Source organism: Cervus canadensis, chromosome X (assembly GCF_019320065.1).
Source record: "Cervus canadensis isolate Bull #8, Minnesota chromosome X, ASM1932006v1, whole genome shotgun sequence".
NCBI classification, from domain to species: domain Eukaryota; kingdom Metazoa; phylum Chordata; class Mammalia; order Artiodactyla; family Cervidae; genus Cervus; species Cervus canadensis.
In genome coordinates this window covers 68,971,991-68,986,154 of record NC_057419.1, presented here as the reverse complement: position 1 = coordinate 68,986,154, position 14,164 = coordinate 68,971,991, and the positions used below count along the sequence as shown (strand labels likewise).

The 14,164-nt window shown below is 43.0% G+C and overlaps 1 protein-coding gene across 14 annotated transcripts in view; it reads right to left on the bottom strand.

Annotated features, from left to right (window-relative positions):
* The window catches only part of DMD (dystrophin), a 2,532,480-nt gene that overhangs the window by 105,501 nt on the left and 2,412,815 nt on the right, over nt 1–14,164 (bottom strand). For all 14 annotated transcript variants that reach the window (XM_043457704.1, XM_043457699.1, XM_043457698.1 and 11 more), the window contains one exon: nt 8,347–8,421. In XM_043457704.1, coding sequence (XP_043313639.1) covers nt 8,347–8,421 — 75 coding nt within the window. The remainder of the gene's footprint in view (nt 1–8,346; nt 8,422–14,164) is intronic.

Sequence of the window (14,164 nt, the reverse complement as noted above, 5' to 3'; positions counted from 1 at the left end):
TGGAGTTCCAGCCAAAGGAACCTGGGAACTAGCATTTTTGATAAACGGGCTACATCCGTGAGAATAATTACAATTAGAAACATAATTCAAGTGGGGAACTTCTGGCTGTCCCCTAGTTTACCATAATTTTCTTTTTCAATGCAACACTAGTAGGCCCTGGACTGGGGCTACAACTGAGAGTCTTAAACGCTGGTAATATCCTGAAAGAAGAGACTATGACTGCTAGCTGGAAGGTAAGTGCAAGAGTTCCACAGGACTCATGGGCTGAATTACCCCCTTCTCACACCTCACCTGACTAGGGCTGAACGTAACACATGCTTTGTAGCCTACTGGATAGGACGGCCCCATTTTTTTCTGTTTGGAACCAGTGGGAGCCCTTATCAAAAAGTGGGAAAAGAAGGAGAAGGCAAAGTCCAGGCATGTCTCATTTTGCTACCACCTATATGTGGACGAGGACAGTGGCTGAGCCCAGGGGAATATACTCTCTGCTGGGAGGGGAGGACGGGAGTGGGGTGGTGGAGAGATTGGATTAAAATGCAACAATAAGGAAGAAAGGTAAGATTGTTGCTGAAGGGAAGAAAGTCACCACATGGGTGTGAAAAACTGAAAAGCTAACACAATGCTGGTGCCTAGAAAGAGGCTTAGAATAAGAGAATAATATGCTCCCTGGCTGGGAAAGACTGACGGCAGGAGAAGAAGGGGATGGCAGAGGATGAGATGGTTGGATGGCATCACCAACTCGATGGACATGAGTTTGAGCAAGTTCCAGGAGACGGTGAAGGACAGGGAAGCCTGGTGTGCTGCAGTCCATGCGGTCACAAAGAGTCGGACACAACTGAGCGACTGATCATCAACAGTGCTCTCTTTGGCTATGACTCATGCCCCTTTAAAGAGCCAGGAAGTGAACAGTACTGCTGGCTGATCTACCGAACACACTGGGTGAGGAGACAGGAGTTCTGACTGTGACCTGGACGGCATCATGTCTTTTGGAGTCTGTTTCACAGGATGTATCTGTCAGTAAGCACCTGTGTGGGAAAGCACCCTGTGGGAATATTCAACCAGTCATATCTGGAGAATACTGATGTCTCATAATCTGGATGAACACTGCATGGTCATTCATTGTGAAGATGAAGGATTATAAAAGGTACTGGGTAGAAAGGTATGTGATAGCAAGTTTAGATGGTATATACCCCATCTGTCGTAATATATATGGGTTTAAAAAAGCTATTGGCCTCATTAGTGTGTGAGGAGAGCTACAAATGAGTGAAGGGACAATTGGGATGCTTGGATCATTGAAGAAAATGAAGTTGAATTTGGTGGGCCTACTTCCTTGAGATTGAAAAGTCAAAAATTTGGCTGTTTTGTTGTTGTTGTTAATTAGACATTCAGATTTATCGCTGATACATTTTCTTCATATCGAAGCTTCCACGTAAACGTCTAGATTACACAGATAATCTGGATGGAATATACATTCACTTTTGAGAGTTTTAAATTCCACTTTAAATAATCAAATAATCTGTAAATCACAGGTTAAACCTTTTAAGATGTTTTGAGTATAGAAGTTTGTTTGACATGGGTAGAATTCATGAGATGTGCTGGGGGAAAATGGAAAGGACCAGCATGTTTATGTTAAACACAGAAAGGGATAGAAAGGAACTGAAGGACAAAGAGACAAGACACCTAATAGGTGTCAGAGGTACCTTAGTACAAAGTGTTTATTGTATATGAAATATATAAGAGGCAGTAATTATACACATGGATACTTAATATTCATGAGAACTTCATTCAGGCAGCCATTAGTGAGAGCCATTCTGCCCCCATGTGTCTTCCGCTCAAGGAACACAAGTAAATCCCAGGACAACTGATCAGGTTCATTGTCACACCATAACTGTGGTCAGGTACACTTGTCTCTGTGTCTTTAATAGAGCAAGTTATATGTCACTGGCCTAAGATGAAAAGCCAGCAATTTGCTATGGTTGGCTGTTGATATTTCTGTGGCATTTCAAAACCAAGGTCTGTTTAGGAGTGACTACTATCCCTACGACATCTGCCTGGGAGACTCAACATTTTTTGCCTCTGAATTGTATTTCCTAGTTACAGTGAAGATGTTACCACATGGTGGCAACATATCTGGTGGACCAAGGAGCAGGGGGCCCTTAAAATAAAAGAACCCTAGGAGAATTAGGAGCTGGGAGAGGACTACCTGGCCAGGCAGAATTTTCTTTAAGTGAAAAAGGAGAAACTGATGGAAGAGATCTCCTAGTGCAAAAAGAACACATCAAGGGGCTCCAAATCCAGGAGGAAAGAGAAGGATGGAAACTAGAAATGGAAGCCACAATAACTGGAGAGTGGAACCTCCAAGGTTCTCCTTAACAGCATGAGTACCGTGGCTGAGAACTCACCCTTCTTTTCCTTAGTAACTCCTGGTGCTGTACACATTTCAAGCAGGACTACAGTGGCAGAGGACGTGTGTTAGTTGCTCAGTTGTGTCTGACTCTTTGTGAGCCTATGGACTGACTGTAGTCCACCAGGCTCCTCTGTCCATGGGATTTCCGAGGCAAGAATACTGGAGTGTGTTGCCATGTTCTTCTCCAGGGATCTTGCTAATGCAGGGATCAAACCTGCGTCTCCTGCATTGTAGGTGGATTCTTTACCATCTGATCTACCAGGGAAGCTCAAGAATCCTGGAATGGGTAGCCTATCCCTCCTCCAGGGGAACTTCCTGACCCAGGAATCGAATCGGGGTCTCCTGCATGGCAGGTGGATTCTTTACCAGCTGAACTACCTGGGAAGCCCCCAATATTGGGCTGGTCCAAAAAGTTCATTTGAGTTTCTCTGAACCATCTTCTGGGAAAACCCTAATGAACTTTTTGGTCAACCCAATAATACACGGTATGTGGGAACAGGTTTTTTGCAGAAAAGGGACCAAATAATTACACTGGCCTCTCAGGTACTCAGGCTGTGAGGGAGCCAGTGGCCATGAAGGCATATCCTGACTGTCACTGTTGCCTGTATGTAACCTCGTTCTGCAGGAGAATATAGATTTGTAAGCCATGTTACATGGTGGGTCCTCTCAGTTTTTAGCAACCAAATCCTATCTGATGCCACCTTTCTGTACATTCACCAAAAGTGAGGTGCCTGGGTCCAGAAGGAGCGCCTTTTTAAGCTATCTTGTGGGAAGGATGAGTCTGGCAATTGTGCCTCTATGCAGACAATTCCAGGCAGTAGAAAATTTCTCCACTGTGTGATTTAGTTGCCGAACAGAAGCAAATTGTTCTCTATTTCTTGTTTGCAGAATATCTGTCACATTTATCCACTGCAGTATATTTAGCCCTATGGTTTGGGCTCTCTCCAACCCACCACACACTAATAAACTAAATACACGAGTTTTGTTAAGTGCCTTTTTTATCTCTGCTCTTAGAAGTTGGCTATATTTTTAATTTTAGAAGCCGCAAACCTATAGGATGCCATGAGAACCACAGTAGGAGAAAGAAAAAACTCAGATTATCTTCTTTGTAACTTTCAATGGGTTATCAGCCATAGGACCGGCTTATAAATCCATCTTACCCAGATTTTCTCTTTGTCTCTGCTTTTCTGTCGAGTTTAATTTTCATTCACGATGCCTTGAAAGGCAGTACAGAGTCATGCAACATTAAACCGATTACAAACTGGGGACATTATAGACCAATGATGACGCTCTAGACTTAAACAGCAAACTCTCTACAGTGGATAACATTGTGGTATTCAGGTTTCTGTGGTATTGAAGCTTTGATAGCGCAGTGAAAAAATAATAAGACTAAGTGCTTAATGGCAGCAGCATGGCATATTTTCTAAGGCATCTGTAATTCAAACTCTTAACTGGCATCAGGAAATCATTGAGATAACATCATTAATTTTCATTAAAGTAAAAGTTAGTGGAAACGACCTTCGGTTGGAAAAGCTAGCCAGGACAAGTTTTATTTTCTGACCCCAGACAATAGCTCTTTATCATGACTTTACAGACACAGAAATGACGAAAAGGCCGGAAGGGAAACCAAAGCGTATCTAAAATTAAGGGGAAATTCTGAAATAATCCACTGAACAGTTAAGTAAGGCGATCATGCATGTTTTCAATAATAAAAGGATAGGTGAGCTCTTCATTCTGTATTCATACTCCACGTGGAACCCTTCTACCATTCCTGAGAATCCAGCACTTAATTTAGATAAATACACCCTCGCTTTGCCATGCCTAAATCTTTTTCAAATATGAGAAAAGTAATGCTGAGAAAGGAAGTGTTGAGAGTTGCACAGTAGTTGAAAAGTGAAAATTTTACATTCCACATTCAGAGCTTAACTTTGTTATGAGGTCATAACCACTCGTGGCCAAATTGTTTTATAATATCAGATTCCCCCATTTTCCCCATGTTTATTGAAAATTTTAACATACAGTGAGATGACAGACAAATGGAAAGACTTTTTGACAGGAGAACTGAATAATGCCTAAATCTGCGAGGAATAGTATGGAAAGGGTGGTCCAATCTAGTCAATTTGGGGGCTTTTTCATAGTATGACCTGGCACAACATATTATCTCTACTGAACTTTTAGGGTCTCACAGGACTGTACACCATAGCACTCTACAGTAGCCATTTCACAGTCGTCCCTTTCTCAGTGGGAGGCACTACCTCTGGGATGGGGCAGAGATGGAAGATGAAAAAGAGGCAGAAGACTTTCTCCACCCGGCCTCTGACTCCCCCACCCCAAATTACCTCTTTCCAGCTCTGGTACATTCAACAGATCCCTACGGAAATCATAGGCCCAGAGAGTCCTCTAAAAACCACTTAAGCTTAGCAGCTATACAGCTGAAAAGTGACAGCTTCAGAGTCTAACCTATATAGAAATGGAAGCCCAAATCTCCTTTCATTCACACATCCATTCCGTGAAAATAGATTAAGCCCTTCTCTGTGCCAGGCTTTGTGTTGAGCACTGGAGAGACCAAGATAAAGAGGACAGGCCTACTCTCTCCTTCCGAACAATTTCCTTTCTAAGCCATGTCTTTACCACCATGTAGAAAATCACACACCAACAACACTCCTTGACCATCTTCCTGCTAGCTTCTGCAGACCCCCTGGTCAGATACCTTCATTCCTAAAGTTTTGGTTGCCAGGGTTCACAGCTCTCGGCTGTGAATTGGGTTCAATTCAGTCCAGTTGGGTCCAATTTGGAGTGATTTCAATATTGGCCATCATGACTCGTGTGTCACTCTAGCCATTCAAGTTCCTTAAGTTCCTATTTCAGCTGCAGGGAAATTGACATCTAGTCTACCTCTACCACCCATGCAAATGGTCATGTCCTACAGCCAATCAGCTGACTCGTTCCGCTTCCGAAAAACTGCTGAGCTTTGCTGCCATCTGACCACAACTTTTGGCCTTCCAGTCACTTCCACACAATCTCTTCCTCTACCTCCCTGAAGTGTTTGTTGGCCGCTTGACCACACTACCACCTAATTCCCAGCTTCCACCTGAATTCCCAGCTTCTCCTGCCCAATGTGGACTGGGCAGACAGCATTCCAACCACTTACCCCCTCTTTTGACCAGAGCCTCATTTCTCTTGCCCAGCTGGCCTCTGCCCACCTGGAATAGAATCATCCAGCTCCTGGAGAAATCCCTCCGAGGATGGGTGCAGCCCTAAAACACTCAGCCGATACTGAGCTCCAAGATGCTGCTTTCCAAAATAGCCTTCTCCTTGGCCACAGAGGTAAGGCCAACCTCGACTTTCCGCTGTTAACTGCAGCCCAGGAACTCTCCTCCACCTTCATGCCGAAAATGGAGCCCCGTCCACGGGCATCCCTTGCCTGCCTCCCCCAGGTCTTCTTAGTCACCTGGCCCTGCTCACATCCTCTCCTCACCCTACTCACTACCTTGGAAGACAGGCACACCCTTCCTTCTCATGAGCTCTGGGTTATCTTCTCCCATCCTCCCAGGATTCACATGTTTTATTATCTCTTCAGTCAACAATGTTCATTTTGTCCTGTCTTCTAATACTCATTGAAATAGATTCAGGCTTCTCTCAGTCTAAATGTATGTACCCTCCATTAACTTCTCCGCCCCTTCCAGCTAACAACTGCCCCGCTTCCCTTCACAACCTTTCTCCAAGAATCGTCTCAACCAACTTTCTCTACATCCCCACTTTTCACTGACTTCTAAGCCCACTTCACCACCTCCACCATGTCCCCTAAAATCTCACCCAAGTTCCTGAGGACCTTCTTGTTGCTCAACCCAATGGACCCTTGGGCCCACTTCCTCCTGACCTTCCAGCAGCATCTGAGCCTGCTGATGGGCCCCTTCTTCCTGCCCACGTAATATGTGGTACTACACTCTGTGTGTTCCTTTGTAGTCCCCTCTGTACATGGGTCACTCTTGGTCTCAAATATTGTTTTCTTGTTACTTTCCCTCTCCCTAAGCATCTGCACACTCATCATCCCTCAATGTTGCACATCTGTCTCTCCTGAGCACCACAGCTATGTGTCTATGGCCAACTGCCAGCAGGCCCACTGTTCATCTCAGTTGAGCACCTAAATCTCTTCCTTGATCCATCCTCACCAGGCACGTCAAACTTGTCACTGAGGCCTGTCAATTCCACCTTGTATTTCTCAAGTCCTCCCAGTTTTCTCCATTCTTACTCTGCCAATTCAGGCTACCAGATTGCTGGTTTAGAGGACCAAAATTGCTTGCCGAGTTTCTTCCCCTGCAGGGGTACGCCCCCACACCTCCCCGCACCACCACCCCCACCCCCAGCACTGATGCAGGCTCTATTCCACAGCCAGAGTCATCTTTCTAAATGACCATCTCAACATGCCATCCCACTACATGGCTCCCCATTGATTTCCACATTCTTTAAGTTTTTTGTAATTGGAGGATAATTGCTTTACAATAGTGTGCTGGTTTCTGCCATCCATCAACATGAATCAGTCATAGGTATACATATGGCCCCTACCTCTTGAACCTCCCTCCCACCTCCCACCCCAACCCACTCCTCTAGGATATCACAGAGCACTGGTCTGAGCTCCCTGTGTCACACAACAAATTCCCATCGGCCATTTCTCTTACATATGGTGATGTGTATGTTTCAATGCTAGTCTCTCAATTCGTCCCACCCTCTCCTTCCCACCCTGTGTAACTTAAGTGTAAAAACCTTTCACAATCTGTCTGGCTCCAGCCGAATATTTCACCGCAGCCCCTCCCTGGAGCTCCTGTGTTTTATCATGTTGTGGCATTTTCAGTTCCTGAGTGCATCTCTGGACCCCATGCCTCAACACACGCTCTGCCTTCTGTTGAGAATGCTCCTCCCAGACTGAACTCTACTTACGAAAGGTGAGTTCGCGTGGCTCTTCAAGCAAGTCTTCTCAGCACCTCACCCCCACAACTAGCTGTTCTCATGGTACCCCATCCACTGTCATGTAACTAAATATACAACATTCAAATTGTCCTTTCACTTTTTCTCAGGTGCCCATAAAGCCTTAATAGGGGCAATCTCATTGCTTTAAAAAAAATAAACAGATTGTAGAGGTTCTTGATGATCTTATATATGTTTACCTATGTCTGTAGACTGCTGGATACCCTGTGTGTCCCTTATTAGACTATAGGTTCCATCAGCATAAGGACTGTGCCTGTCTATTTCGTGCTCAGATCATCAGCATACACGGGCTCTCAATAACTTAGTAACAGTTACATAAACTCTCTAATGAACTGAGACTGTTGTATGACACTCTGGGATTTTTTTCACACTGAGGCATGCTATTTAGCAAAAGCAGAAAAACAACCTTGTCATCATTCTTCTATGACAGCACTGATCTCAACATTAGCATTCAAGCTAAAAAACAATACACATATCTGTGCTTTGGTTGGCTAAGGCAACTGAGTGCTAATACTTCAAACATTAAACACATTTTCTAACAAGAAATAAAGGTGGAATGGGGGAGATAATTCAAGTTTCATAAAGATAATTCTGGATGCCAGTGCCATACTTTAAAAAATAAAAATGATCAGTCTCATCAATTCAACATCAGTAGCTGAGGAATGGTGACAGGAATGATTCTCAACAATGTGACAGAGTATCCTAGACGCCCAGGTCTCCCACATTGCAGGTGGATTCTTTACCAGCTGAGCTACCAGGGAAGCCCTAGAATTGAGTAATCAGGGAAGCCCCAATCTAGATGTACACTAAGCCAAAGAGATCTGAAAAAAATGAATTATGTTACATCTGGACTTGAGAGAGCTATTTCTCCCCTCCTCAAGAGCAAATACCCCAGTCATTTTTTTCAAGCAAAGAGTAATTATCAAGTATTTCAAGCACTGGTTAATACTCACAGCAAAGGGCCTTCTGCAGTCTTCGGAGTTTCATGGCAGTCCTATAAGCCGAGAACCTGACATTATTCAGGTCAGCTGAAGAAGAAAGGGGGAAAACAAAGATCATTTGTTATTTCATCAAATAACACAGATAAGCTCCCAATGATCTGCCAACAAAAGGCTAGGGGAAAAAATCTCTTGTATATGCCCCAGTTTTGGAAAGGTGAAATTCTGTCAATGTGGGGAAGGGAAAAAAAATGTCTCTTTGCTCTTTGACGATCAGGAAAGCTAAGTTCTTTGAGGGACGACAGTGGCATAACCTGCAGGGTGCTTATGTTATTCTTGTTCCCAAGAGAGAATAGAGGGACACGTATTTATTTTCTAGACTGTAATCTTGGTGCTGTTGTAGTGAATCTTTGCTATGCAAGATTTATATATTTTTCCCTGTTATTTTATTTTTTTATTGGAGTATAATTGCTTTACAATGTTATGTTAGTTTCTGCTGCACAACAAAGTGAACGAGGTATATCCCTGGTGGCTCTTATGGTAAAAAATCTGCCTGCAATGCAGGAGTCACGGGTTCCTAGGTCAAGAAGATCCCCTGGAGAAGGGCATGGCTATGCACTCCAGTATCTTTGCCTGGAGAATTCCATGGTCAGAGGAGCCTGGTGGGCTATGGTTCATAGGGTTGCAAAGAATCAGACATGACTGAAAGACTAAGCATGCACACATATACATATATCTCCTCCCTCTTGGACTTCCCTCCCTCTCCCCTGAACCCCACCCCTCTAGGTCATGAGCTACATAAGAGTTAAAAGAACAGGGAATACATCACTGGACTAGCTATGAGAATTTAGCAAACAATCAAGTGGCATATAACATTTTTTCTAATTATCAAAGTTATACATGCCCACTGTGGAAAACAAAGAAATTAAAGGAAAACATGGAATCAAGTAAATAAATCATCCATAATCTCACTACACAAAGATGTGCACTGTTAACATTTGGAACATTTCTTATTCAACATGTGTATGTGTCTGTGTGTGAGATGTATTTTAAAATATAATTGGCAGAGTTAACTCTCATCCAGGTTTAGGTCTGCCTGATTCCACAGATTCCTTCTATTTAACTCTTCTGCATTTATTTAAGAAGTACATAAGTTGGCAAAGACAGGATAAAAAAGAGTTGGTTTAAAAAGAAGTTCACAAATTTGTGTGTGTGTGCACATAAATTCACTAATCAGAAATGTTTGCTGATCAAAAATTTGGATGCATATTAAATATACAAAAATGATATCAGATGTCAATAAGAAAAGTTACAAATCCATATCAGGATGGATATTTGTTTATGTCCATATTCTGTACTAATAAAAGGCACTGCTATATTTTTTAAAAAATCAAGTGAAAAATACTGGGATTACATTTAGCTTTACATAATAAGGTGCAATCATTCTATTATTCTGCACGGATTAACAACTCAACTATTTCTGCTACAGTGGTTTCTACTGTCACTTGTCTATTAAGCCTCAACTCATCTCACCTAGCAGAAATCTCTATTTACAGTATGCCCTTACTGAATTTTGCATAAGTCTTGATATACACCAAGCTATATTTCTTTCCTTGCATTTCTGTGCATTTATGTTTCATAAACCTAGCTCCAAAAAGCTCCCTGAAGACCAGTACCCTGTCCCCAACTTCTGTTGTATTTCCCGGTGACTTAACATACAACTGTTCTCTGAGAAAGCAGGTCTAATACAGCTCAGGGACTTTGGCAAACTGAATGAATAAAAGAATGGGAAAAAAATACTGGCAAACATGACTAATAACCATAAACAAATGGCACCCACAGAACCAATTCTAACTGGAGATTAGGAAAGGGAAATAATTTAATCTATATCCAAGTTGATGGGTCAACATTATTAGATTGATAGCCTTTGAAGAGATCAAATATAACAAGCTAAAATGAAATTAGGGGAAAGAAAAACAAGGTCTGCAATTTACTTTAAAATATCCAACATAAATGCCATAAAAACAGACAATACTAAATGGTGGCAAGGATGTGGAGCAACTGGAACTCTCATACATTGTTGGTGCGAATATAAAACAGTATGACTACTTTGGAAAATCAGGTTAACAATTTCTCATGAAATTAAACAAACATCTATCTTATTACCCAAAAATCTACTCCTAGTCACCTCAAAGAAATAAAGACATGTCACAAAAAGATGTCTATGTGAATGCCCAGAGTAGCCTTCATCTGTAAGAGCCAAAAACTGGAAAGAAAACTATAGTAGAATGAATGAACAAATTGTGGTACAGTCACACAATGGGAATTTTACTCTGTAATAAAAATGAACTAACTACTGACAATGCAACAATGTGAACTGGTTTGAAAAATGCTACCCTGGGTAACAACACAAAGATTAAAAAAATACAGTTTGATTTCATTTATATGAAATCCTAGAACAGGTTAATCTCACCTATATTGACAGAAAGCAGGTAGATGGTAGCCAGGAGTGGGGAGGGGAAGGGCAACTAACTGAAAAGAACACAAGGCTATTTTTTACGTGATTAAAATGATATTTATCTTGATTGTTATGAAGGTCCCTTGAGAGCATATACATTTTACTGTATTTATGTATGCCTTGTATGGATATGAGAGGTGGACCATAAAGAAGGCTGAGCACCAAAGAATTGATGCTTTCAAACTGTGGTGCTGGTGAAGACTCTTGAGAGTCCCCTGGACTGCAAGGAGATCAAACCAGTCAATCCTAAAGGAAATCAACCCTGAATATTCACTGGAAGGACTGATACTGAAGGTCCAATACTTTGGCCACCTGATGTGAAGAGCCAACTCACTGTAAAAGACCCTGATGCTGGGAAAGACTGAGGGCAGGAGGAGAAGAGGGTGACAGAGGATGAGATGGCTGGATGGCATCACCAACTCAACAGACATGAGTTTAAGCAAGCTCTGGGAGATAGCAAAAGACAGGGAAGCCTGTTGTGCTACAGTCAGTCCATGGGGTTACAAAGAGTCTGACACAACTTAGTGAACAAACAACAACAAATGCCTTAATAAAGTAGATTTTAAGAGTTAAAAAGAAATCCTCCTCTGGACAGTGTAGAATGATGTATGTATGTGTTAGCTTAGCTATGCTGCAGAGGCGGTCAGTTGTCTTAATCAGGAAAGCACACTCCAGGGGTGGCTGGCCAGCAATTAATCAAAAACCCTCACTCCAGAGGCCGCCACTGTAAAAGCCTCAGTTATATTTAGCTCGTGTTACACCTAAAATCCTATTAATACATCTAGGATCCTAATTAATGTGAGAGGGGCTTGTGTTAGTGATATTTGTAGTTTACAAATACAAGGACTGCTGCAAAGGGTTTAGAAACATGCCTTGCCCTTACGTTGATGGGGTGTGAGAAGAATCTAGCAGGCCCTCTACCTTTCAAAGTGGTGCGGTAGGCTGGATTCCAAGAGCTCCAGCTGTAGTTCTGGGACTCTTGGTTGCCTGAACTCAATTAGATGGTTGACAAAATCCTGCTGTTGTAGCAGTGGTCCGCCAACTTGAGTGTACATCAGAGCCACCTGGAGGGCTGGTTAAAAACCCGGATTCCCAGGCCCCATGTGCAGATTTTCTGATTCTGCATCTCTAACATGTTTCTAGGTTGTTGCTGATGCTGCTGGCCCAGGGTCCACACTTTGAGAACCACCGTGTTAACGACCATGGCAGATGTGGATTGTGAGACTCTCGTGCCAAGCTCTCAAAAGGCAGAGTTGGGACTTCACGGAGCCTTAGGCATGGGCTTTAAAACTGTCTTCTGCTCTATGACTAGTAAGTGTTCATAGGTGACAAATCTTGTTCTAAGAACTGCTTTGGTTAGAAACTGGTAGCCAAGATGTGGCTAAGAAGGCAGCCCACACCTCTGTATAACCACAGTGGCTCCCAACACCTCTTGACCTAAGAGAACCTGGGCAGATCCTTTTTACCCCAATTATGATTTGAGGACCAAAGGCATCAGCATCTCTTCTGACCTTGTTAGAAATGCATAACCCCAGGCCCTACCCAGCTCTATGAACTAGAATCAACATTTTAACCAGATCCCCAGGTGATTCATCTATACCTTCAGGTATAATTGAGTCTTTGTTGTTGTTTAGTCGCTAGCTTGTGTCTGACTCTGCAATCTCATAGACTGTAGCCTGCCAGGCTTCTCTGTCCATAGACTTCTCCAGGCAAGAATACTGCAGTGGGTTGCCATTTCCTCCTGCAGGGGATCTTCCCCACCCAGGGATTGAACCCCAGTCTCTTGCATTGCAGGCAGATTTACCACTAAGCCACCAGGGAAGCCCTCAAATGAGTCTCTAATTACACATTTTAATACAGCTTCTTGTTTCACGTTAAAAGTTCAAGCATAAACTCTGTATAGAGACCTGTGTTGTCTTTTGTTTTTTTATCTTTCTACATTCCATTATGTGGGCTTGTGGATTATTTAATGACTAATATAGTCAATTAGACCAAAACCTCATCTCTAAATTATGTTTGTGGGTCTCTTGTTTATGATGAACACTAATAAAATAAATTAAAGGTGTCCTACCCTCTTTCCAATTTTCCAAGGTGTATTCAGAATTCAGAACAAGTGGTCTAAACAAGGTCAGAAGCTCCATCCAACCCTCAAGAATTGGCAAATTCCAGGAGCTAGAGATCCAAGTGGGAGAGGCAAGGATGATGTGATTCTTTCAGGGTGTGGCTCATGGTAGAATATTATCAGAGACAAGCATCTGGAACATTCTTGCTCCAGCAGCACTCTCAGCTTCCCTAAAGCAGTTCAAACATTCTTCCCTTTCAAATCCTTCTAAATATGGCACATTCTGCCTGGAGTTGATCCACTGTGACACTCTTTCAAGCATACCCTCCAACACAATGCAGAGAACAAGCCTTCTGCCACCAGTTTTCCATGTAGCATGGTCCAACCAATGAGCACACAGTGATTCAGGAATACCACAAGACGGGAACAGGGAAAACATCTAGTTTTCATCATACTGTGACAGAAGCCATGCAGATTTATAGATTTATATCCAGTAACCATCAGTGAATTGCAACGGAGTTCTGGTTTCCTTAAAAAGTCCTACTCCAGAGAGATAACCATCTGTGTTGTCTGAATCCGCATGTGTTGCTAGGAACTGGCAGCACCATTCCCTCTGGCTTACAGCTGGTCGCCACCACCTTGCAAAAATGTGGAGGACACACACTGAAACCTCAAGATGCGGTCCAGCTGCGGACTCTGTGACAGGGTCCCAAGCTGAGGCTGGGGCTGATCACACAGCTGAAGTATGCATGTGAAATATAGCTTCACATCCCGGTGCCCAGCCCCCATGGGAGGCCAGCCTCCACTTTCCCTGGGAGCTGGCTTTCCGGGACTCTGGCCCAAGCTGTGAGGAGCTCACTAGCTCTCACAACCGAAACTCGAGAAGCGGAGAAGCGTGAGACTACCCAAGAAATGAGTTACACCATGTTTGCATGGCAGTTGGTAGGAAGCGCACTTCAGGACACTCAACATGCTGAACCATACATTCCTCTTCTTCGTGACTTATTTTATCCAGGGCTGGTTCTGGTCTAAAAATGGAGAAAGCTAGAAACTTAGGGGAACGATTACATCATCTGCCCTCTCAAGTTGGATCACCAGCTACTGAAGTGATGGTCCATTTGGCTTTTACTGTGAGGCACAGAACAGACAACAAACAGGTTTTGTTGCACCTTTTTTTAAGCCCATGAATTTCCGTTGACTTTGCTAAGTGTTTCTGTTATATGACTTTCACTTTCATTCTGTGGAGGGTAGTG